The 24,790-nt window shown below is 41.3% G+C and overlaps 1 protein-coding gene across 1 annotated transcript in view; it reads left to right on the top strand.

Moving 5' to 3' along the window:
• Positions 1 to 24,790, top strand: part of esyt2b (extended synaptotagmin-like protein 2b) — a 33,077-nt gene that overhangs the window by 1,172 nt on the left and 7,115 nt on the right. The window contains exons 2-14 of the mRNA XM_030079082.1: positions 4,120 to 4,161; positions 4,892 to 5,026; positions 5,379 to 5,455; positions 5,819 to 5,891; positions 8,304 to 8,393; positions 11,257 to 11,312; positions 17,524 to 17,644; positions 19,062 to 19,238; positions 19,625 to 19,707; positions 20,172 to 20,220; positions 20,845 to 20,934; positions 21,071 to 21,166; positions 23,709 to 23,783. Of these exons, the coding sequence (XP_029934942.1) occupies positions 4,120 to 4,161; positions 4,892 to 5,026; positions 5,379 to 5,455; positions 5,819 to 5,891; positions 8,304 to 8,393; positions 11,257 to 11,312; positions 17,524 to 17,644; positions 19,062 to 19,238; positions 19,625 to 19,707; positions 20,172 to 20,220; positions 20,845 to 20,934; positions 21,071 to 21,166; positions 23,709 to 23,783 (1,164 nt within the window). The remainder of the gene's footprint in view (positions 1 to 4,119; positions 4,162 to 4,891; positions 5,027 to 5,378; positions 5,456 to 5,818; positions 5,892 to 8,303; positions 8,394 to 11,256; positions 11,313 to 17,523; positions 17,645 to 19,061; positions 19,239 to 19,624; positions 19,708 to 20,171; positions 20,221 to 20,844; positions 20,935 to 21,070; positions 21,167 to 23,708; positions 23,784 to 24,790) is intronic.

Below are 24,790 nucleotides of genomic sequence, written 5' to 3' on the forward strand. Positions count from 1 at the left end.
TGTCTCAAGAAAAAAGCCTCTAATCTCATTTGTTATTGCAGCTACCTTATCTTGTTCTGAATTCGAGTCAAATTGAGCTGATCCTTATTTAAGAAGGGAACCTGCTGAATCTTCCTTATTGGCCCCCAGACGGCCCCTGAGCCCCTGTTTGGGAACCACTGAGATTACAAGTTAGACTGTATTTGATTGAGTGCTATCCAAGCACAAATTACCACTCAACTGAACATCATATTGAAGTATGCCTCAGCTATGTACTGACAGTAAGAGGACAGTATTTCATGATGATGTATAAGCCGAGGTCTGTATAGTCATAAATACTGAGTTTCAGGTCAGGCTCATAGGCAGTAATGCTGTTTTATTTGGCTATGAAAAAAGTGAGACTTTCTCCAACAAAGTGACTGATAGCACAAAATTAAAACAAATCATAGTAATGCTCTTTAAAGGATATTACCCTAATTTAAGCCCGTTGTTGACAAAGTGACAAACACTTCTACCGGCTGGATCGATGACATTATAGGCAGATTGTGCTTTTCCCCAAAGTTGATGGACTTTTGAAAACGATCTCTTCATCTCTGTCCAAAACATGAGGTGTCACACAATTACATGCCTTGTGGCCTGTATCCCAAGAGGATTTCAAGGCAAGCTAAAAAAAAAATTTAAAATAAAAAAAATAAAAAATGATGGGCTTATTTCCGGGTATTAGGCTTAATTAGTGCAGTTAATCTGCCTTAAATGCCAGGTTATTTAAGGTTAAAGCTGTATTAATTCATATTCAAGGTTCATCTGATTCATTCTAAGTCTACCTGCAGACTTCTTCAGTATACCCAAGGTTAAACTCTATTTGAAGCTTCATAGACAGATAAACTGACTGTAGAAGCCACATCAAGTCTCAGTTACTTAACTTATAAACTAGTAGATGTAAGACCGTCTTTTAACTCTGTAATGTGTCAGACAGTGGCAGCTGCTGGTTTATCACACTCTTCACGGAGTCACCACTCAACTGGTGTGTGATGTTTAGTGCAGCCTTATGTTATATTGCTGTTCTGAGCACAGTGAAAAGCTAATTTTGCTGACACAGGGCTGAGGAGGTGTTGAGGCTATTAGATGGAGGGTGGCAGAGGGAGTAGATGGCATTTGATTGCATTTCACTTAAAGGATAAAAGCATTTCTGGGTGACATGGCTCACGCCTGCTCCTGTGTTAAGCATTGCCCACAGCCTCGCTGTCTTTGTTTAGGGGGAGGAGGAAATGGGTCATACCCAGGTGGCTGTATCTGACTCCACATTACCACATTGCATATTCCAGTGCTCCACACTGAGAGATTTGCATGTTCCAAAGGTTGGTCCTTCACTGCAAAAAAAAACAAAACAACAATTGGGAAATCCAACTTGTTTCCAATGCAGTTTCACCTATTTCTGGATTTTTTTTTTTTTTTTCTCGGAACAAGTATAAATATATTTAATCAAAGCGGATAAGGCAGATCAGCCCACTATGATCAAGAAAATGACACTGGATTCAATAACATTTGATTAACATTGGAAACAAGTGGAATTATTTAATTTCACTAGCTGTTTTTTGGTTTTGTTTCCAGAAAAAACAGCAACTTAAAGCTATTACGGATTGAAATGACTGTAATGGTGAACATTTTTGCAGTCACAGGCATCTATATGTTGTGCTGTTATCAGTAGTGGACATTTTCACCTGCAAGTGGCTGCTGAAACTGGGTCAGTGCCAGTTTCTCCCCACTAGCCAGTACTGAGTGCTAAAGGAGATGCACTGAAACTGTGTCCCATGCTGTCATATTACTAAAGCACACTGCCTGTTCTAGTTTATTTCCTTGACTGTGTAAATCCAAGGTGAGTCACTGGCTGCTCGGTGCCGCAGCTACCTCCTGCACAAGTAGGATTCTGCGAATTCTTATTTGAAAGTCCCCCGGGACACTGGGAGTGTTAAAGAAATAGGCCTGTCTGTTGCTTTAAAGACTCCGCAGAGCTTAATAGGTGCATTCTCGAGGAGTCTGACAGTCTACATTTCCAATATTTTCAAGTTTTAGTGGACATGCCACACATTTTGAGAGCGACTTATGAGACGTAAACACAAATGAAGGAGGAAAGCATTGAATGTGGATGAATCACTGGAAGATGTCAGGTGAATCAAACACTTAGCAAAGGAAAGTAATTTTGTTTTGGGGCAACCAGCTCCCATTCATTGCCTTTCAGAAATGATTTTTTTATTTGCTCCTTCCTGCCCTCATTAAGTTCACGATTACACACCTGTGTGCTGATTTCAAGCAGTCTGAGCTCAGAGAGAAAAGAAAGCCCTTAAATGTTTTGATCAGGCCCAAACGACCTCTTAATTACACTTTAATGATATCCACCTCAGTTCATTTTCAGCTCCACACAATAGCGGAGATGAGCAGAGCTGAGTAATTGACTCCGTCGCTCTGCCCCCGGTTTCTGCTTTGAAGGATCACTCCACTCCGTTCTGTTCTCAGAGTCAGTCCGTCCTATTGAATGAGTGATCCATTATGACGGCTGCTGTTCATCCACATTGTCTGAATGAGTTAGGTCATTGTGTAAGGTCGTATAGTGCTGCCTCGTCAGTGTAGGTCCTCCTAATGATTACATAACTTACACCTCTGAGAAAAAAACTATAGGCCTGACTGTCATACCCACCTGTCATACCCCCCCCCCCATATAGGCAATAGTGCTGTCCCTTGTAGCTAACATGTTATCTCTCCCCAGCACTCCACACTGCCAGCTCCATCGCTTCATTTTGCAAGTGCAACGAGGGAATGGCAGAATTAAATTCGCGGTCATGAAGAGATGCAGCTCTTCTTTCAGCGAGGCATTTCATCAGAGGCAGTGTTTATCTGTGGTTTATTATTAAGGTGCTTGTTTGTGCATGCATAGCTAAAAAAAAAAATATCTTTCAACTGGGCAAAAGGCTTTAATATTTTTTTGTGTGCCTGATTCACATGGAGCAGATTAGACAAACCGTAGTTCAGACTTGGAGCAGTATTTCAGTAACATTTAATGAGGTGCTTTAATTCAGTAAACTACGGAGGCACAGTAATAATATTAATTCTGTTACTGTTGTTTCTTGAACCTTCAAATTCTGTCTATTTCTCTAGAGGTTTTGGTCAAAGAAGGCAAATAGATTACCCAGCCTTTGTGCACACTAAATAAATAAAAGCAGATATTCTGTACTTTCTAATATGGGACATAAATGCATTTTCAATGAAAGAGCAAAAAAAAAAAAAAATCTTTTAAGTCTTAAATACCTAACTAGTTCAAGAGAAAATTGAAAAAAAAAAAAAAACTCCTCTGGAAATATTTTATTTTATTATTTTTTTTAATTATTATTTTTGATTGAAATGTGCCTTGGAAGAAACAACCTCCTTAAGCAACAACCCCAAAATGAGAAGCGTTTTCAGACAAAGCTCCCACACATCAGAACCCTGTCAGAACGCTGTCAGTCCTCCCTTCTTTGACTCACATCTTGAATGATGTTGTGATAGTTGCATTGTGCTCCCTTAACTGAGTGGAATGTCATGTTGGGAAGAGGAGGGTAAGAAAAGCACTAGACATTTTGTTTTCTTTAACATTGCTGAGAGAATCTTTTTTTTCTTTCTTTCTTGGCCTGTCTCCCAGGGCTTCTGTAGTCAGCTTGATTACATCTGCAAATGCAAGCTCCTGCTCTTCCTAACGACTTGAAATTTGGCAATCTCAGAGCTTTTCAAGAGTTGAATTTGTGTTTGTGAGAGGTGGAATGCACTGATCCATAATAAAAACAAGTATCAGTATATTACAGATCAGTGGCTGAACGGGAATTACAGGTTTGTGCTGCAAATGACAGAAATTTCATTTTGTTTTAATAAAAGGTAAGCTGAATAATGAAAAACAGGATATTAAACAAGTAGGCCTAAATATCAATCCTGTTAAAAAAGAATTTTGATTCAGATTCCAACACTGGGTTTCATTTATCGAACACATAATCCACATTCAGTGTTTTTCCTGTCCCAGCCCCCACGTTGCATATGGAAATTTCCTTTAATGTTGCATTGCCAGGCTTAACCAGTCAAACATAATGATTCCCTGTTCTGTTTCCTCCATTGCAGGTCCACTTTCCAGATGTAGAGAGAGTGGAGTGGCTAAACAAGGTAAAGAATCAAACAGCCCTCTGTGGAATTAATGTCATTGATTTGTTTCTTTGACTATACTCTTGCTCTTGCTTTGTGGATTCCAGGATAGACAGAATGTGCAGCTCGCCTGTCCCTCCATCTATAGTGCTCCTCCTCTCTCCTTCCCACCGCACTTTTGAATGCAGCCATATTTTACAGTGCAGCATATTCAGCCACACATGCAGTGCGATCCCTGTAGTCCTGCTGGATGCGTTCACCGCACAGCGTGCATAAATCAGCCGTCCGGTCACATCTACCCCTTTGAAACCCTGATGGCAGCAACCTGGATGTAAAGCTTAAAATATTCATGGAATGTACATTAAGAATAAGTGGACATTTATCATCAAAATTGCATTGGCAACTGTCACATCCTGATGCATATGAATCTGACGAGGAATAACTACGCTGTAAATATTTTAATGCGGCTGTATTATTCAGTTGCAGATGTACCTGTATGGGAAGGAGCAAGCATAGTCTCAAGCAGGCAAGGTAGAGGCAGTGATTAAAGTCCTAGTATGTGGCAGTGTTTATCCGCATGAGTCACACATGGACCTGCCTTTCTGAAAAATTATATCAGGGGGAGAGGCACCAGTGTTTAGTTGTCCCATCAGCAGTCTATAGCGGCTCCTCTGTGAAGCTCAGGAGCTGCCAGTTGGGCGGATGCCAGCCCAGGCAGTGATGCCTCTCTTCTCTCCCTGCGCCCCCTCAGACGGTGAGACAGATGTGGCCGTACATCTGCCAGTTTGTGGAGAAACTGTTTCATGAGACAATTGAGCCGGCGGTGAAGGGGGCCAACGCCCACCTCAGCACCTTCTGCTTCAGCAAGATTGACATGGGAGACAAAGTAAGTGCCTCTTAGTGTTCCTGATTGGTGCTTTCAGCCACTCAGAGTTGTCTGGAGTGGTGGGCGGCGGTGACAAAACAGACTACCAGCAGCAGGTGTTGTTGGGACAGCTGGCGTGGGTGTGTATGTGTGTGTGTGTGTGTGTGTGTGTGTGAGCATGAACGCGAGTGTACGTGCACGCCGTACGCACATGTGGGCGTGTTTGTTTCTTAAATAGTTTCCATGTGGGGTCAGCAGAGGGGTCAACCTCATGCTAACCACGCAGGGATCCAGGAATGGTGTAGGCGTCGGTGGGGCTTTGATGGACAGCAGTGATATGTTGGTCATAAGTGTTCATTCTGTTTCCGTCTAGCCCCTGAGGGTCAACGGGGTCAAAGTTTACACTGAAAATGTGGACAAGCGGCAGATCATCATGGACCTGCAGATTAGGTGAGCAAGCCGATATCATGCCAGATCAGGGGTATTTAATTCATGGCTGTTTTAATTGTTTCTGAATGTGTTTCCAGAGTACTTTGAAACTTTACAAAGTTTGTGAAAATTTAAAATGAAAATATAATATCTAAATTCATCATTGTGCCTCAGATGAGGAGCTAGGATCAGCATTTGAATTGACTAGATCATCAATAGAAAATGAGACCTCTGTGATGTCTTTTTTTTTTTTTTTTTTTTTTTTGCCAAGTAAGACCTTAAAAGTAAATGAAAAGTCCTTGGATTTGATGTCCAAGTTAGTTTGGGAACACTGTTAAGGGATTTTTTTTTAAGCAAACCTACTACTGTTTTTTTGTTATTCAGCTTTGTTGGGAATACTGAAATTGATGTGGACATCAAAAGATACTACTGCAAAGCTGGCATCAAGAGCATCCAGGTAAGAAAATTCCTCTTGGCGTCATTTATTTCTGTCTTACTAATACAAACTCACAGACACATTTTCCTCTGCCTTGATTTCTGGCTTCTACCGGGCTGTCAGAAAAGGCACACTAAGCATTTGATACACAAAGACACAGTGACTCAAGGTTAAGGTCTGTCCTATCAGCTCTGATTTGAAAGGCTTTTTAGATGGATGAACAATTTAAGAGCTACTCCCTTTTTGCACAGCTCATAGCACTGGGATGCCGCGCGTATTTGGCCAGATTGCATTCAGAGAATCAGAATCAGAAATACTTTATCGATCTCTGAGGGGAATATGGGTAAGGGAGAAAAGAGCAAAAGAAAAGAAATAGTAGTTTTTCAGTAGAAATCAGTTCACTGACTTATGTGAAATGTCTAAATATGAAGCTCACCTGGATGGAAAAGTTCAGGCAAACATGAGTATACAGTTGCATTGTACCCTGCTATGACTGTACAGATTAAAGTATTGACTCTGGTATTTGGACTAAAGGTGCTCATGCTCGAACTGATTTGACTGAACTCGACTGCACAATGTGAAAGAAATACAATGGAAAATGTATGCAGTGCTTTTCCAAACAACCAATATACAATGATTTACAAGATAAATGAGATTAATAAATAGAATAGGAAATGGAGACAAACAATAATAAATAATTAATAATTAAATAGGAGACTTGCACAACTGCAACAGGGGTAAAGCATAAAAAACATAAAAAGGCTTTGCTGTATGTGTACACTTTGAGAAACAGTGTAATCATACTGATGATGCTAAACTTCTCTTCTATCAAATTGTTTTTAAGAAATCAATATTTAAACAAATAAAACATTGTAAGATTAAATATGCATACAATAAAATATGAAAACTTTTAAACTGCTCAGTTTCCTCTTCAAAGATTCCTCTGCTGAAGTGTAAGTGCTCGTTGACTACAGAGAGGTGTTGGTGTGTATGCACTGTATGTGTGTGTTTTGGTGTTTTTGTATGTCCTTGGCCTCTTGGCTGTTGTTGCAGTGGAACATAGCTGGCAGAAAAAACAATCAATCTGCCTCCTTGGAGACCGAGCGCTGTTAGGTCTGTCCCTGAGAGACATTTGTTCTGGACCGCTCCCATTATATAACTCTGGCAGACCTACATTTCTCTCCAACTCATTATAAACCGCTAATACGTTAGTCCCATCTCTCTGTGAGCTGGTTCAAATTGCACGCAGAGGGTGCAACTCACTCCACATCCAAAAGATTTAAGTAGTAATTAATTTCCTTTTTGAAAACATTTGGATGATTTTGGCCTGGTGTAGAGTAATGTAACAAGGGCTCTTACTGGCATTTAAATCTGATACATTCAATATCGGTCCATCATGTTGCCCACGACAGATATGAGGGGGACTTCTTTCGTACCAAAAGTACGTAAAAACTGTCTGTAAAACCTGCTGTGAAATTTTATTTTATTTTCATTGTCTAATTGATCAGTAGTATGATTAGAAAATTAACTCACTTTAAAAGTGAAATATATCCCAGAATTTCCCCATCATTCACCCTTGAGAATTTCCTAATCCTAAAATCATTTGATTTGTATGGGCTTTAGGAAGGATTCAGCATCCCATCAGAGTCTAAATGCTGTTTTGTTGCTTTTCGACCCATACAAGAATACATTTCTAGCAGCGAATACTGAATACTTTTTTTTTTCTGGAATGAAACTACAAGCAACTGCAGGCCCTTCACCGCCGGTGCTCTGCTGGCTTGGTGCATGTCAGGGGAAAGCAAGCAGCAGGAGAATGGGGCTTTTTTGGTTTGAGGATGGCACTAGAGGAAAGGTCATTAGGTCAGCTGGCAGGGTATATCCTCTGGGTAGCATCAATGTGCTTTCTGAATTTCATGGCAATCCGCCCAATAGATGTCAAGACATCAAATTTGACATTTTGGCCTAAGGATTGGTGCTAGAGGAAAAGTCATAGGGTCATCAAAATCAATAAAAATCTTCCTTTGGGAAGTAGGAATGCGCTCATTAAATATCATGGCAATCCACCAATTACATTTACGGATATCTCATGTACAGAGTTGACATTTTGGTGCCACAGGAATAGTGGCGTCACAGGAATGGCCTTACAATCATCCCAATAGATGTCAAGATATGTTGCCTTGTAGTAATTGCATTAGGCTTAATATGTTATGGAGAAGGTGGGGGATGACACGAGGCAGGTGTAAAGTCAGGCTGGGATAGTGGACAGTGGACAGTGGACAGGATAGAGTTTCCAACCTGTCATGTGCTACGGCTGACAGCTGAGTGTGAGTTCCCTCAAGATCTCCCTCTAACTCTTTGTGTTTGTGTGTGTGTGTGTGTGTGTGTGTGTGTGTGTGTGTGTGTGTGTGTGTATTGCGCTTTGTGTTTCTGCAGCTCCATGGAGTGTTGAGAGTGGTGATGGAGCCACTGTTGGGTGACATGCCCCTTATTGGAGCCCTGTCTCTGTTCTTCCTCAAGAAACCAGTAAGTCCTGATGCTGGTAACATGGCATTATGACATCATTTTTTTTTTTGTCTTTTCCCCCTCTATGTTGATATTCTATACTTTGCATATTATTTTATGAAAAATGTGATATCTTTGCGATAAAGGTTGCAAAGAGGGCTTCATACAAGCCAAGGGCTCTCCTCAAATGTTACCCAGCCGGAGCAACAGGAGCACCTGGGATGGTGCAACTGTGTAACACATTCATACTGCACAGCCACAGCTGCCACTGTTGACCTGGGAGAATAAGAGAGACTTTCAGCACAGCAGACAGACACATTATAATTACAAGGAGACAGCATTGAGAGAGCCTCGTGCCTCTGGTGTATTTTCTGTTAAAAACAGGTTATTGTGTCTAGCAAAAGTGTGTGAACCAATGGGAGATCAGATAATTAGACAGAGAGAGGCGGTTTCATTTGATGGGAGGTGTGTGACTGTTCTACAATGTTGCTTGAAATTTTTGTTAATGCCTTTTGCAATAGCAGGTGCTTACATATCAAATATTTCCCAATGCATATTTCATCGGTGTCCTTCTTCACCCCCAGTGCAGATCCACTGCTGCACAGCCTAAAAATATTTGACCGATTTAAACCAAACAGGAGTACCCAGTGGAATGATACTGGAGCTTTAAATAGCTGCAGATCAGGCTAGCCCTACTTTAGTGGATTTCTATACCCCAGGCACTTAACTGAGACTCAAGGTGGAGATAGTTCAGTCAGAGGCTGAGGCGAGAGGGCAGCAACTCCACTCAGTAAATCACAGTGCAGTCCCACAAGCACACACACATACACACACACACACACACACACACACACACACACATAAATGAGAACAAATATAGCCATGCAGCATGAGGGTGTTGATGGTACTTGGTGTCCAGGTACTGTATATTTCATCAATCGGCTGCACATCAGCAGCTGTTTCCCTGGCCCCGAGCCTCACGCACGTCTATCTCTCCTGGAACATTATGTTTTCATGTGGGGGAAGAGAGAACATTATTTCCCTCTAATAATCAAAGTCGTTCCTATGGGAGGAATATCACAATACACCTTATAATTCAGTGTATTCAAATAAACAATCCACTCCCTCCCCCTTTCAGCCCTCCATAGATGGTCTGATCTTATGTGCCAAATAAAAGAGAAACATTCCCAGACCATAAGAGGCGCAGGCCACAGTTGGTTGTGTGATCATGCTGATGCAATGCAGCGAAGCATAAATAAAAAGGTGAAGCACATTGTGCAGTGAGACTTGACAGAAATTCAACAGCGCGGCTCAGTTGAATGACACGTGTAATAGTGGCAATACTGGGTAAATGGTAGGTTTGCAGCAGAGTGTAGTAATGGAAAATACTGACAGTGATTGGTTATTTGACATGCTGACTAATATAGAATGAGAGAGGAAAATTCACTTTTCAATGACTTTTCAATGTCAGCTGCTTACCACTAGGTCTATGGACATGCTGAACATCCAAATTAGGAGATACTCAGATTGGAAAAGAGCCCCGGATTACGTATGAGCACCCCTAGCCCAGAAAGAAGCTTTTGATCTCTTGAATGAATGACACACAGGGCTTAGCCCACACAAACACACACATGCACACACATACACACAGATATTCACCGCCACACCATGCTCATTTCTCCCCTGCAGCACACACCACATCTGCTGTAGTGCAAGCAGCATCCAACGGTGAGAACTAAGGGTGAGAGCTGCTCATTAAGAAAGCACTGAAACCAATTCTTTCAGCCCAGAGGCAGATACAGATGAAAGCACCCTGAAAGGCAGGATCTGTCTGCTGAGGAGTTTCCTGCCTCAGCTAATGCCATCTTCACCTGATTTAGCTGCACTAAGCTATTTCAACCTTTTCTAATCCTTGTTTGAGTCACAACCCACCACCTTTACCCAGCAAACGAATTAAATTAGTATTTGTTGCATATTTGTAAGTTTTTGGATCCAGAATAATTAGTAGTAACAGGTAGTAACCATGGCAAAGCATTGTGTAATTGACCTTTTTATAACCTGGCAGCTAATGAGAGCCCAGAGGGCTGCTGCTGCTGTTATAAATATTTTAGTAAACCAGGTGTTTCTTTGTTTTCAAGCCCCTGCCAGTATCTCTTGTTTTCTGGTTCTGACTCATATAGGCAACTGTGCATGCAAAGTGTCCACTGAAGCGCTAAAAAAGTAAAGCAAACATAAATGGGCAACACTGAAAAGGGAAAGTCCTTCAGCTGAAATATATGAAGCCAGAAAACACACTCATATTTTATATATTATTGACATTCCATTGCCAAACTCGTGTGCAATTTAAGGCTGTTTGTCTTGTCAATATTTGAAGACCTGTGTTCTAAAATGAGATATTCCCCATTTGGAAAATGCCACACTGTTTCTCACATTTGTATTTGATAGTGAAAGCCTTAAGCTTTGATTGACAAAATAACATTTTTACATGAAGCACGGTAGTGAAAAATAGATACTGCATTTTAGAATTGACCTTTTGATTTACAATTAAGAGCATGTTTGTTTTTTCTACAAGGTACTTTAAATTCCCTTTACTCCATTTTTCTAGAACCAAATCTGTTTTACATAGTTTTTTCTAGATTCATTTTGCTGTGATTTCTCAAGGGATTTGTAGCCTAGAAAACACACCAAGTGGTAAATGTAGCACAGGAGCCCGACACAATATTGAAGTTAAGTGTTCAGTGGATCAATTAAAAGTAATTTGACCCTCTGCTCAGCCAGTCTTTATGCATTCGTTCAGGAACTAGAACGGTCAGTAAAGAGGAATGCATTTTCCAATACAAGTTGCACCCGATTAACTGGTGTGCCCTTCTCATTTTCCTTTTAGCTGCTGGACATCAACTGGACTGGCCTCAGCAACATACTGGACATTCCTGGGCTCAAGTAAGTTCATTCAAATGGGCTTGTATTGCTAAGACATAAAGGTCTTTGTGTGTGTGTGTGTGTGTGTGTGTGTGTGTGTGTGTAAGAGATCTAGTGGGAGAGAGATCTAGGGATTTTAGAGTTACAACAGAAGGCTTGCGGTGTTGAGTGACAGTACACACAACCAAATGGCTGCAAGGTTTTTGCCCCCTTGGGCACTACAGCATTTCATTGCATCAGCAACCAGGGAGGAGAAAAAAAAGAAGATAAGCCCCAGCTCAGAAACCAGCAAGGTTCAATTGAGGAGAATGTGCATTTTCAACCCCAATTTCATTGCTTGAAGCATCTAAAATGGATGAACGCTGGCCAGGGTGCAGACACTCGGGGGGCATTAAAGCTGAAACACTTCACTTTGGCGAAGCTTTTAAATTTGAAATTCCGGTAAATGGTGAAAATATAAACAGAGCAATGAAAGCTTAAATTATAAAGCCTGCTGAGTGGCTCAGCTTGGAGGAAAACCTGATAATGTGCTACAGGAGGGAGTGAGGTGGCTTATGTCGCTTTGTGTTGCAGCAGACAGAAAAAAAACAGCGGTGCATCACGATTTGCTTTCACTTTTATGCATCCCTCATCTCCCCTTTTACTGATTTATTGGGTGCAATATTCTAGGCAAAAAATAGGTATGTTCAGTATTAATTTAATGGTCTCTGTCAGTAAAGGATATGAGATCAGCTTGTCTTTCACTCTCTCCTAAATGTGTTTGTCTCAGTTTAACTGGGGCTAAGACAGATCAGATCACGAGCTATGGTGTTTATAGCTTCCTTCTCATTTAGCTGCATGGTGAGCTGGGGTCTGCAAGTGTCCATATTTCCCTCTAATAGTAATTCAATGGAGGAGGTGAGAAAGAGTAGATAAAGAGTTGCTAACACCATGTGGATGATGTCTTTAGCAATTATTTCACTTTTTTCCTCACTGACTCACAATAGCCCTTCTCTTATTACACCTAGAAGCCCAGGGCTGACCTTAGCTCTGAGCTGAGAATAGACAGTCGGTTATCTTGGAGTCTCTCCACGCACATAAAATTTAGGCTAGCTAAGTCCAGGACTAAGGGATCAACACTTATTGTTGTTTTGTTATTGTCAGTCCCAGGTCCACTATCTGTGCAGCTTATTCCAGAGTTATACAATGCTAAATTGTAATGACACACAGGCAGAGGAAGGAGAGGCTCTCATGAAAAATGATGTCTGTTGACTTCTTCCCGCGGTGGCAGGTAGCCTGATGGACCAGTTGGCTCCTTCACTTGTTGTGGGCATGTTTGCTGAAAAGTTTAGGAAGCTATTTATTATTAGATTGCAAAACATATACAGTATTTTACCCATATTTTGACTCTGTGTAGAATATGACCATGAATGCACTTTGAGAATGTCACAAACTGTGATATCAAATGATACATACCAAAAAATGTTGTTTTAAGTTTAGACTAACCTTGCTTTTTACCAGGGCCAGCCCTTGGTAAAAGTTGAAATTAACCCAGTTTGCAATGATCAGTTTTAAAAGTGTTAACTGAACTGAACTGAATTGCATTGAACTGAAATTTGTTGGTACAAAATACATGGAAATTTGTCTTGCAACCAATGCTCCAGTAATTTATATGCACATAACATTCAAAACATAAAAAGATTCAAAGGCCCTCTTGGCCTTGTTTACATGTTTTTTTTTTTTTGTTCTTTTCTCAGCTGTCATGTCCATATTTACACGGAGTGCTATGGGAAGTGGTTGCTAAAGGTTCAGAAAACCTCCACTCTAAAAAAGACGTTTAAAAAGTGCTGCTGTCACTCTATTTTTAGCTGTGACACTTTTCAGGAAAATGGAGACTGACCATTTACCGGTCACTTATAGTGGTTATGACACTGGTTGTTTTATTACATCATGTCCAAAAAAAGCTCATGGCAGCACTTTTTTCACTGGAGCAAAATCTGGTGGCAGCTATGAACAAAACGCAATGAGTGGGCATGGCCTGTTCGTAGCCCTGGGCAAAATGTAATATGAAAACCCTAATAAGTGACACATGCACCATTATTGCATGTAAACATCAGGGGTTTCAGCCGCTCATCATTCCCCCAGGCAATCTTATACAGCCATGTTGACACAAGCAGAGCTCAGTGACCAGTCTATACCCTCCACCGGCCCTCCTGTTGACATTTCTCTGTAGGGGTGAAATGGATCCATGCAGCTCTTAGTGTGTGTGTGTGTGTGTGTGTGTGTGTGCACATGTGCCTGTGTGTGGGTGTACATGTGTTTGTATGGGCGAGGGGGGACTCACGTGTAGGAGTGAGGGGGTTGGCAGCTGGGGTGGGACAGGCCCTGGTAGTGAAACGGTAGCGGTTCCTTGACTGTGTCTGACAGATAGACAGCATCAGCTGCCTAACAGAGGGCTGGACAGCGTCATCAGACACACACATCCATACTTATCCTCTTCTCCCAGCCGGGATCTCTTTAATCCTCTCATATTTATACATCTAATTCTGGCTGACTACAGGTGTTTTAATGTTATTTTTGAGAATGTATAGAAAACACTGTAAGATGTGCGTGTAAGTGTCAGCAGTTATGAGCAGTCCTTTCAGGTGAACATCTATCTCACTTGTGTGTGTTTTGCAAGCAAGTAGGTGGGGATGATACAGCGGTAAGAGCTGATGCGGCAGGAATCCCTTTACACCCGCGGCTCATAGCTGGAGGTAAACTTTCCCTGTGATCAATCCCTCACCAGAGAGCCATGTTGTCTCTAATCAGCTCAGAGAGGGAGGAACAGTTTTCCCCACCTCCATTTCTCTAGAAGCCAAGCTGAGGATTGATCAACTGAATGTTTCTCCTGACTGCAGAGAAATTCAGACAGCAATATTGAGTTTATTTCGTTTGGGTTTTTGTCAGAGCAGGTGGCTTATGTGTTCTGTAATTGTTTGAAACCTAGGAAGTCCCATCTCTAGTTTTTATTTTTTATTCTTTATTATTATTATGATTATTTTTAACAGTAAATGCCATTGTTTGTGCAGAAGAAATTGCCAGAGGAAGCAATACTTCTGCATTTTTGATTTTTTGTGATATACTCATTACAGTGAAGTTGCCATAGCGACATGAATGAATTGCTTCGCATATTGCGCAGTTGTAAGTAACTGCAGGCGCTTGTGCAATGTTAAGTGATGTTCAATATTTAATTCATCATTCCTAAAATCTTTTCCCAGTGCATTTTCCCTGTTGTGTCATAGCCTAGAGTTTTGTTTTAATGACAGCTTTACAGGAAGTGAGAGATCACACCATTTACTGGATAATTCTGAACCCAGGCTTAAATGAAACATAAAATTCCGTTGCGCATAAACTATTGATTGCTCAGAAATGTCACATAGCTTCTGGCCACGCATCAGTTGTTGACATTTACATGGCTTGCACTGTGAGAGGTGTATGGAAAAAAACAAAACCAAGCAAAACAAAACAAAAACAGCAATGGCATCTAGTCCATTGTTTAACATCTAAAAGCTAGTCTTTCTCATTCTTTAGTATTTCCATTCATGATCATTTGAAAAATTTCTTCTGGTATGGTTGTTTTACATAACTAAGATTATACAGTTTGGACTCCAGAACTGCTCAGAGGGACATTTCTGAATGGTCATCTGGCCTTTAGCCCATATTTCTTGGTGTAATTTAGTTTCTGAATGTGTGAGTGGGCTGCTTGAGGCCAGTTGGCTCAGGCATCCCATGAGCTTACTGCTGTTAAGATTGACAGTGTGGAGGCAAATACTGGGTGTTGTGGACTCGCTGTAAGTGTCAGAGCAATGCCAGGATAATGCTGATGTAGTGTATAGCTGGGGTCAGTGTTGAGAGTGGGTGTAGAGGTGGGGTGCGGCGGTTTCACCACACTTTGACTGCTGAGCCATATCGAGGTGTGAATGGCTTAATTCAACAAGGCTTCATGGAAGTCGCCTGCTTTATAACGCCAACAACACACATGCTGTCGCCTAGGGCTGAGTGATAAGGCATTATATAAGAGATGCAATTTTGTGAGCTTCTTAGAATGTTCTAGCTGCTCCGTTATTTCCCTTTACCTGCTTTGTCATCATTTCCACATTTCTAATAGGTTGTTTAACAGAAGGGTCTTGTGTGTGAACAGTAGATGATGTGTTATTTTTGAACAAGGGGGATGTAATCCATTGGGAGCACCCTCCTGCACACACACCACCAACCAACACACACACACCTGTGTTCACCTCCCAGAGGACATTGTTGCAGGACGCCTCAACCATGAGTGTGACATTTCAAATTCTGCAATTCCATTTCATCCTGTTATCATCCTTCTCTCCCTTCTGTTTTTTTTACACAGCTGTCAAGTGACTTAACAAGTGAGGACAGCAAAAAAAGTGCTGCTGCACTTTCTTTTTTCCCTCCGTCTGCTGTTGTGCTCCTCTTTGAGAGAGAGAGTAAAAGAGACCCACATCCACCCGAACCCATTTCTGTATTGAATGAGATTACGATTTCAATTTAATAGAACTGCTATTAGGCTAAATACATATTTTGTGTAAGCCTATTGTTTTTGTGGATGCGGCCCTTAAACATTCTAATAATGCTTATTTTTCAAAAGACACCATAGTTTCGACATTATAATCTTTATCTCATGGCAGCTGAGCACAGTGCAGTCAGTGCAGGTTAATTTCCACAGTCACATGACCTGCTCCACTCCCAGGTTAGACCAAACATCTGTGGTAAAAGCTATGTCTGTAGTCATCTCTCCCCTAAAATATTTTAGTCTATATAGAGTTGACTTGGACTGGGGCGTATTTTCAGCAGCACAGACACTAGTGAATGATCACAGAAATACTAAAAGGAAATATTAAAGGAATATTATAGGAATACTACAGGCAGAAGTGTGTCTCTGTGATCCTCCTGCTCTTCCACGACTACATGCTGCTACTTTGATCATGGTCACTTTGATCATGAAGGTGACTCTACTCTATAGAGTATAAAGGCTACAATATAGTTTAGAATTGAGTATTTGTAAGATATACTTTCGAGAATATTATAGATCGAATTTGAAACTGACAGAAGGATGGGACTGAGATGAATACGCACTATTACAAATCTGTCTGCTACTTCAGCACCATGGCATGGACAGCGCCATGGATTTATCAGCACACAGCACAGTTAGGCTGTTGATATTTCAGAGCCATGGTCAGGACCTTAGATTCTAACTTGCACAAACCTCAATCAGATATAGGATAAATGAGTCAGGCAGACAAGACTAACATATTCAACTAAACAACCCCTCTGACCCTGCATTCTCTCTGCTACAAGGAGGTCGAGAGGTGGGGCTGGCAGGTCAACAAGGGTGATGACTTTTGGTCATTTTTCCAGGGTGGATGGTATCCCACCCTCATCCTCCCTCAAATCACCTACTGAGTGTAAATATCTTATGAAAGTGCCTGTTGTAATCCCTACAATATTGTGACCAAGATAGCTCTTCCCAAGATACATTTCTGCATTGTTATAGTAAAGTAACATGAGGGATAGCTACAGAAAACCCTTTGTTTTAGTAAATGTCATCTTTGATGCTCACATGGTAATTCTAGGTATTTCTCTTATCATGGTTTTGTAGATTTGGTGGGTGACAGTAATGTTGGTTGACACCTGGCATCGCTTCAGAGCCAGTTCCAGGATCGTTTCCATTAGTATCTTAGGCAAATTTGAATATCATGACAAATGCTACATTGTGCTGTAATCTCAACCGCTTGTCTTTCGGGGACAAACTGTGAAATAAAGCTTGATGATGAATTTTTATTGTATTTTCATTGTTCTAGCTGTGAAGGCAATTTCCCTGTCGTGCCACTGCAGCTAGGTGATTATAAAAGAAGCCCTGGTAATATTAGTTTTATATTAATATTAATATTATTGTTCTCTGCTCCCAGTATCACTGCTGTTGTCACCGAGCGTTGAATAATCAGTGGATCAGAGAGATCTTTAAAGGCTTGTTGGCCAGCACCAGCAGCATGTTTGAACTGACTCCAATGTTCCTACTGTCTTCTAACATGTTGAGTTAAAAGGCACAGCACGAAACTGAGATTAAGGGAAAATATTTATAACCCCAAGGGCACCCTTACTGTCTGATAAGTACTTTATTTTTTCACTCTGTTTCTCCGCATCTCCTTCGCTCCCTCACCCCTCTCTTCCCCTCATGCCTCCTTTACAGTGGCTTCTCCGACAGTCTGATTCAAGACATTATCTATAGTTACCTGGTGTTACCCAACCGTATCACCATCCCGCTGGTGGGGGATGTGGAACTGGCACGGCTACGCTTTCCCATGCCAAAGGTACGAGTGCTATTTGAAAATGCATCTGATTAAATATGATTTATATGCCTCATTGTATACTGCGTCTTATTAACGGAATACAATCCCTTTGGGTAAGGATATTTGCTGGCTGCTTTAGGCTGTACAGTTAGTTATAAAACTGGTATCATACAACATGCCGTAATTCCTGACTTGTATAGTGACAAAATAAAGTAGTAAGCAGGGCTTGGCAGGTTATTTAAAAATGCACTCCATTTGTTACTTGTTACCTCAACAAAATTGTAATTAGTGGCAACTATTCTTGAAGGTTAGTAAAACACTAAAATCTTCTATTTTACCAACAACCATGGTTCAATAATCTGCCTTATTCAGGGTTATGGAGCAGTAAAACCATGCAGCTTAAATACCTGAGTAAGGCAATATGGTCATTTTACTACGTACCGACCAACCAATCAGAAAATAGGTCTCTTCTTTCACAACTGACAGCCACCTGATGCCATGTGTTACTTGTGTTGGTAACACGTATACGTAGTGACCTATTTAATGACCAAAGTATTGACCTTAGGAACAAGCAACACCTGTCAACATGTTGGTTGTTCTTAAAAAACAGGATTTTGGTATTTCCCTTGACCTTGAAGAGTAGCTTAACTTTTCTCTTTGATGGAAGACAGCGTCTGTTACAGTTTTGTTCCTCTCGCAGTGTTGAAAACAAAAGAATCAGGACAGAATGATACAAAAACTAACAAGGCCACAAAAATGAATCATAAAATGTTCTTTCATGAAACAGGCATAGCGCTGCATCGGGATCTAAGCAGTAGATTATATTTGTTTTTTTGAATTTCACAGCCATGGCACGACTACAGTACCTGTATCCATGGAAATGAGATTAACATGCCAGCATTCTCCACTACATGCAACATCTCTTGACAATATATATAGATTGTGATATGTAGTCATTATAATGATATTTTAGGTTATAAACAGTTTATGAATTATGATTCCCCTCTGGTAATGCTGCCATATTTATTTATTCATCTTTTGTGGTGGGCCAGCATTCATTTACACAATACTTTATGCATACACATAAAACCAGACTTGAGTAAAAGTTTATGGTACTGATCGTAAATAGTGGGGGAAAAAAAAAAAAAAAGTTTGGGGAAATGGATTGCATTTTTGCATACAACAACATGTTTTAGGTAACATAACAGAATGCAGTTATTTTTTTCTTTTCTTTCTGTTCATCATTTAAACACAACATACCAATCCTCTGTTACTAGCCAACCTTGATAGTAAGCCCGCATTTTCTCTTGCAAGGCCTCATAACACCCTGAGGGTAATGTCACATCTTATCTCCTCTCCCTACATTGTGGCCTCGAAGTGTCAGTGGCTGCTATTTCAGAACTGTACCCTTAACTCTTTGCTTGGCACGTCTCACCAGGGTGTCCTGAGGATTCACTTCCTCGAGGCCCAGGATCTGGAAGGTAAGGATAAATTTCTAGGAGGGCTGATCAAAGGCAAGTCAGACCCATACGGTGTCCTGCAGATCGGCAACCAGCTCTTCCAGAGCAAGACCATCAAGGAGAGCCTCCACCCAAAGTGGAACGAAGTTTACGAGGTGACAAATCTTCAATATCTCTTGGAATAGAAAATGAACACTTGTTACGTTGCTAGTAGGGATTTGCAACTTTGTTTGAATGAATCACACACGACAGAAATTCTCAAACGCTTGTCATTACTGGCAATACAGCATATTATCAACACATGAAGTCTACACTGTGTGAAAACCCTAAGAATTCAGAGATATCATAGTAGGATAATTTTCTAACTCATCATATTTGTGTGGGGGGATATTCAAGCAAAAATATCTCTGGATTCTTGAGGTTTTCACACAGTGCTAAATTTGTTTGTTTGCTGAAATCTCTCATTTCCACAGGGGTGTATTTTCTATCGACTGGACATGCTTTGCTGAACAGTCACCAACAAAAATCTTATCTTTGTCAGGCTCTGGTGTATGAGCACTCGGGGCAGCACCTTGAGATTGAGCTGTTTGATGAGGACCCGGACAAAGATGACTTCCTGGGGAGGTGAGCTCGTCTCCAGTCTTGATCACAAATCACATTGCAGGCACAAGCTTTATTGCTCCTCAACAATATGAGCCCCCCCCAGCCGTTAACAAGCTTCTTTGTAATTGGCCAGGGGATAGCTCGGTATTGCAAAACTGTTATAGCAATGCCTATTATTTCCTTAGCACTACTTTGTAAACTCAGAGGAAAAGTGTGACGAATGAATCTGTGGGAAGTGGACATCAGTTAACGTCTGGCTTAGGTCTTATCCTTTAGTCCCAGGCCCAAGGGCAAAGCTCATTGATTTTACCCCAAGGCTTCAACTCTCCACCAAGCGCCAGCTCTTCCTCCGACTGCCTCCCAGTGCCAACAAGATGCAGCAGGGAATCGATAGATCGCTCCTCTCTGTTCAGATAAATTGGTGTGATTTCTCTTCATGCTGAATACCACCTAAACTGGTGTAATTATCTGTCTTTGTTTTGCAGCCTCATGATTGATATGGCTGAGCTTCACAAAGAGCAGAAAGTGGATGAGGTACAGCTCTTCCTCTGTGTCCGTTCATATTGGCCTATGGTTATTTCCATCAGAATAATGATCTTTTGAGTAAAGTTTGAGGATAAAAATTAACATAATATGTCCTTTACCCATTCAAACAGCTATTATTTTTACAGCTCCTTTGGGTTTTGGGAATTATCCTTTAACCAGATCAATTTAATTCCTTTAAAAAGGGATAGTTAACCCCTAGAACTCTGATATCAAACTTAGGGGGGGAAAAAAACAAAAGATTTTTTCCATATTTTACGACAGCTGCACATTCATATTCTCTACCTGCTGGCTGCAATGTTTCATTGAAGCTACAGCACACTTAAACTAAGAGAAATATTTAAACCCATGATGCCTCTGTTTTATGGCTGCTACATTAAATCAAATACAAAATATGAAGATATCTTGCATTATCATTTTATACACATTTCCCTGTAATTCAGCTGGACATGTTTGGTATCTTTGGGGTCTCCACTAGTGTAGCATGCACTTGTAAAGACGAAACCACCACTGTAATCAGCAGAATTGAAGAGGTTGAACACTTCACAACGAAAGAGTGGAAGCTACTGTCTCCCCTTATTGTCTTAACTGTGACATTTGGTCGTATTATTGTAGTGGTTTGACCTGGAAGAAGTGTCCACCGGGAAGCTCCACTTGAAACTGGAGTGGCTGTCGTTGCTGTCCACGCCTGAGAAGATTGACCAGGTAGCTAACATACCTTTCGACCGAGCAGTGGCTATATATCACTGTTTGCATGTCAGCGCCGGCGACTGTCACTTTGGACGTGTGTCTGTCATCGTGCTTGGTGGTTACTCCCTCTCTGTCTCTCTTGTCCAATCAGGTGCTGCGAAGCGTGCGCGCAGACAGAAGCCTGGCCAATGACGGGCTTTCCTCTGCGCTGCTGGTCGTTTATCTGGACTCAGCAAAGAACCTGCCAGTGAGTTATGGCACAGCTTGCTTTGTTTTGATGATGATAACGCTATCGATCTGCTGCTATATCCTAACGCGGCACTTTTGCTAAAATACAGCATTAGGCATACAGTATGTCTTCTACTCTGTGTGTAATAGGTGTTGTGGCTTCTAGCTGTGTTAGGCAATAGACTTATTGTTCTCTGCCCAAAGCACAATCAGACACACACACACACACACACACACACACACACACACACACACCGCATTTGGCAACACTCTGAACCAGTTTAGTGAGAAATGCCAGAGTTGTGTAGTTGTTTAAATATCGATTACTGGTCAGCATGTGCAGTAATAATGCGCTATTGTTTGGTATGTTTTCACAAGATTTGCCCTGTGTTGCACAATGCATACACACTTGGGTGACTTAATCTGTTTGCTGTCTTTTCCTGTTCCCTCAAAATTTGGTTTTCACTTGGTTCTGACCCCCATCTGACCTGAACCACAAGGCCTGGAATTTATTCTCCTCCTAACTGCGCAAATCTTATCCCAGAAAAGAGAACCGGGCCGCCATCCTCTTACTTCTTACAGGGTTCAAGAGATTTTCTAGCAGGTTATATGGTCAGATCATCACAGCTCAGTGATTCTGTCTTATATCAGATATCCCTGCTCATTCTGACAACTTGAACATGACAGTTGCCCTATAGGAATCTCAGGCCTCACCCCCCCACTCCTCCTCTTCCTTCTCTCCTCCCCCTCTTCACCCAAGAGCGTCTTCACAGGGAGCTTGGGCTGCGGAAACTTAAGAGAGAGGAGAGCGTCTGGCCTAGTCTTTTGTGAGAGCAGTACCTCAGAGTATAGAACGTTATTTGTGAGTCCTCCAGCGCTTTTGCACCCTGGCAGTGTTAGCATTAGCCGTGTGTGTGTTGACGTGGGTTGTAACTGTAACAGGAGTCCTGTAAAGCATGTCAGTCACTGTAGCTGCACGGAGTGTCTAATAAAATGTATTCCAATTACCCAGTAACCATTAACATGAAACGGATACTCAGGTCAGGAAATGACACAGGGGACACAATCATGCAGGAGCAGTGAGAGAGCCTACTTGTTACATTAATATTCTGAAAAATAAGGTGCATCACTTTAAGAGTGGAGTAACCTCTGTAAAATTTTAGCGTCCAGTTCTGCAGATATAAAGCGAGTGAAGTCTAGCTTGTTAAAAAATCACACAATGTGTCATACGAGCTACTGTCAAAACTCATCCAAGGCTTTCCTAAAGATTTCCGACCTCCGTACTTTCATCTCTCTGCAGCATTTAATTCAGCCAGAATTTCCCTGATACCTGGCCTCATGCCATTTTTATGCCTTTCTTCTATAATTCATTGTTTCAGCATCCATTCCCAAGTCTTTTCCATTCTTTCTGGGTCGCTCTCATGCCTCTTCTTAACCATAATGAATCACTCCCTACTAACTGCGGGTGTGATTTTCTCCCCATCTCCCTGTGGCTTAAAGAGCAACCTGTCAGATTTCACCTATGATGGGTTGAAGCAAGTCTCAGTCTTTAAGGCGCTGAAGGTAATGTGGGAAAAGTGGGTTGCATGCACAGATCACACCCTGTGTGTCTCTCTCTGTCAAGTGCAGCATCCACTGTCATGTGATTGTGGTGATTATTAAGCAAGCGGATTGAACTGCAGTATATCTTTTGCAAAAATTTGCATGAAGGTGGACAGTCGTGTCTGTATTGTGCCCTCGGTATGCTATACCTCTCTTTTTCCTCTATCTGTCCCGGTAATGACACTTGATTTCCCAACTTTAGATTTGCCATGTGGTCTTTGCACACAAAATCCAACATTGTATGCTAAAATGTATTAATTGAAACACTGGGTTAATTATGAATCAAAGGAAATGAGTCAAATACAGATAAATCAAAATTTCAGTAATGACTGACACATTTCTATCTAAGTGCACAGAAATGATGCATGTTTGCTTTATTAAAAGCCACTTTTATAATCTCCATCCGTTCAGACCAAGATGCACAAGATCATGCATTTTCCTGCTTATGTGCCTTCTTAAAACTAGCTGTGGCATATGTTAGGGTTGGGCTGTGTAAATCAGCCTGTGTGGACAAAACAGAGTTTATCTCTAATGCATAAAATGAAATAGGGGGCCAATTTAAGCACATCCACACAAGTAAGCACATGATAAGAAGTAATTTAACACATTTCTCCATTGTTATATTCCTTAACTGGTGTCTCAGAGGGCTATTATTAATCTGTAAGCAATGCTGAATAATGCTCTTAGCTGTCAAAGCTCAGGATGCAGCTCTAAAATTAGACTGCAGAGGAGACAAAGCTTGGCAGTTTCCTTGGTAGCCTCTCTGCCTGCAGCCCTGCTTGTCAAAACGTTCAGGAATGCTCTTTCTCTGTCCTGCGGATCCTGTTACTGTTGTCTGTTTAATCTCCAGTTTGCCTGTGTTTGAGAGTAATTGTGTTGAACAGAACCGACCATTGTGCATTGTGCATTGTGCGTCACCGTGGCGGCATCTAATACCATTTTCTCTGATCCTCCCACAGTCGGGCAAGAAGAGCAGCAGCGAGCCCAGTCCATATGTCCAGTTTACTGTCGGACATAAAACTTTTGAGAGTAAGGTGAGTCTGTCATGTCACTTGTTTGGTGCAAAGCTAATGAGCTACATGAGCATTTGTATATTGTCAGATTCTTACATGTATTGCCTTTAACTCTTCAAAAACAGGCGACTGTGTTCAAGTACAGATAGTGAATTTTAATTTGATTGTCCACCCACATGACAGTTAAACTTCTGCAGCTGTTTGTGGTTATGATGTTCCCATTTTAAAGGAGCAGTACACCCATAAATGAAAGTTTTGCGATTACCTACTCACCTCCATGCCAGTTGAAACACAGATGAAGTGTCCGTTCAACACACAAAGAGACAGCTGGAAAAACTCGGTGGCAGCCTTTTCCAAAAAAACTGAAGTCAGTGGGTTATGCTTTTTAGAGTTACAGAAAGAGCAAATACACAAACACAATTACTCCGTGCAGCTTGGGCAACATCGTCCAAGTGTTCTGAAGCCAAACGATCTGTATTTAGAGTTATGTAGCAAGAGTTCTCCTGTAATAAGGCTGGGCAAAGAGCTTGTCCCTCTGCTGCATAATCCACATTTTCCTCTTTGTTTACACGTCTTACAAGTTGGTGTTCAGTTTGTGAGTGTAATTGTGAACACGGAAATGCAGGAAAGTGTCCGCTTGGCTGCTTTCACCAGCATTCGTCATTTTTCCTCCACTAGCTCGGTGGGCAGTCAGCTTTTGTTTGGCCCTGTAGGTATGTCGAGATTTTGCACATGCATGTGACGTGTTTTCATGCTGATTAAGGGCAGAGTGGCTTCAGTACTGTTCTCTGTAATTTTCCAGTTAAGTAATCCAGTTAATTGCACATCTACCATGTCTAAAAAACTTCCATTCAATATTGCAGTATAGTCCCAGTTCATGTGTGTTGTTTTGCTGTCATATTGCCCAGTAAAAAAAAAAAAAAAAAACGACCCTTCAACTGCACCCTCTGAGTCGACTGCCGAGGTCTATGACTGATGATTTGACTCATCAACTTTCAAAGGGGCTGCCCTAGTTTCATCTGGCTCAG

This window comes from Myripristis murdjan, chromosome 20 (genome assembly GCF_902150065.1).
Source record: "Myripristis murdjan chromosome 20, fMyrMur1.1, whole genome shotgun sequence".
Taxonomy (NCBI): domain Eukaryota; kingdom Metazoa; phylum Chordata; class Actinopteri; order Holocentriformes; family Holocentridae; genus Myripristis; species Myripristis murdjan.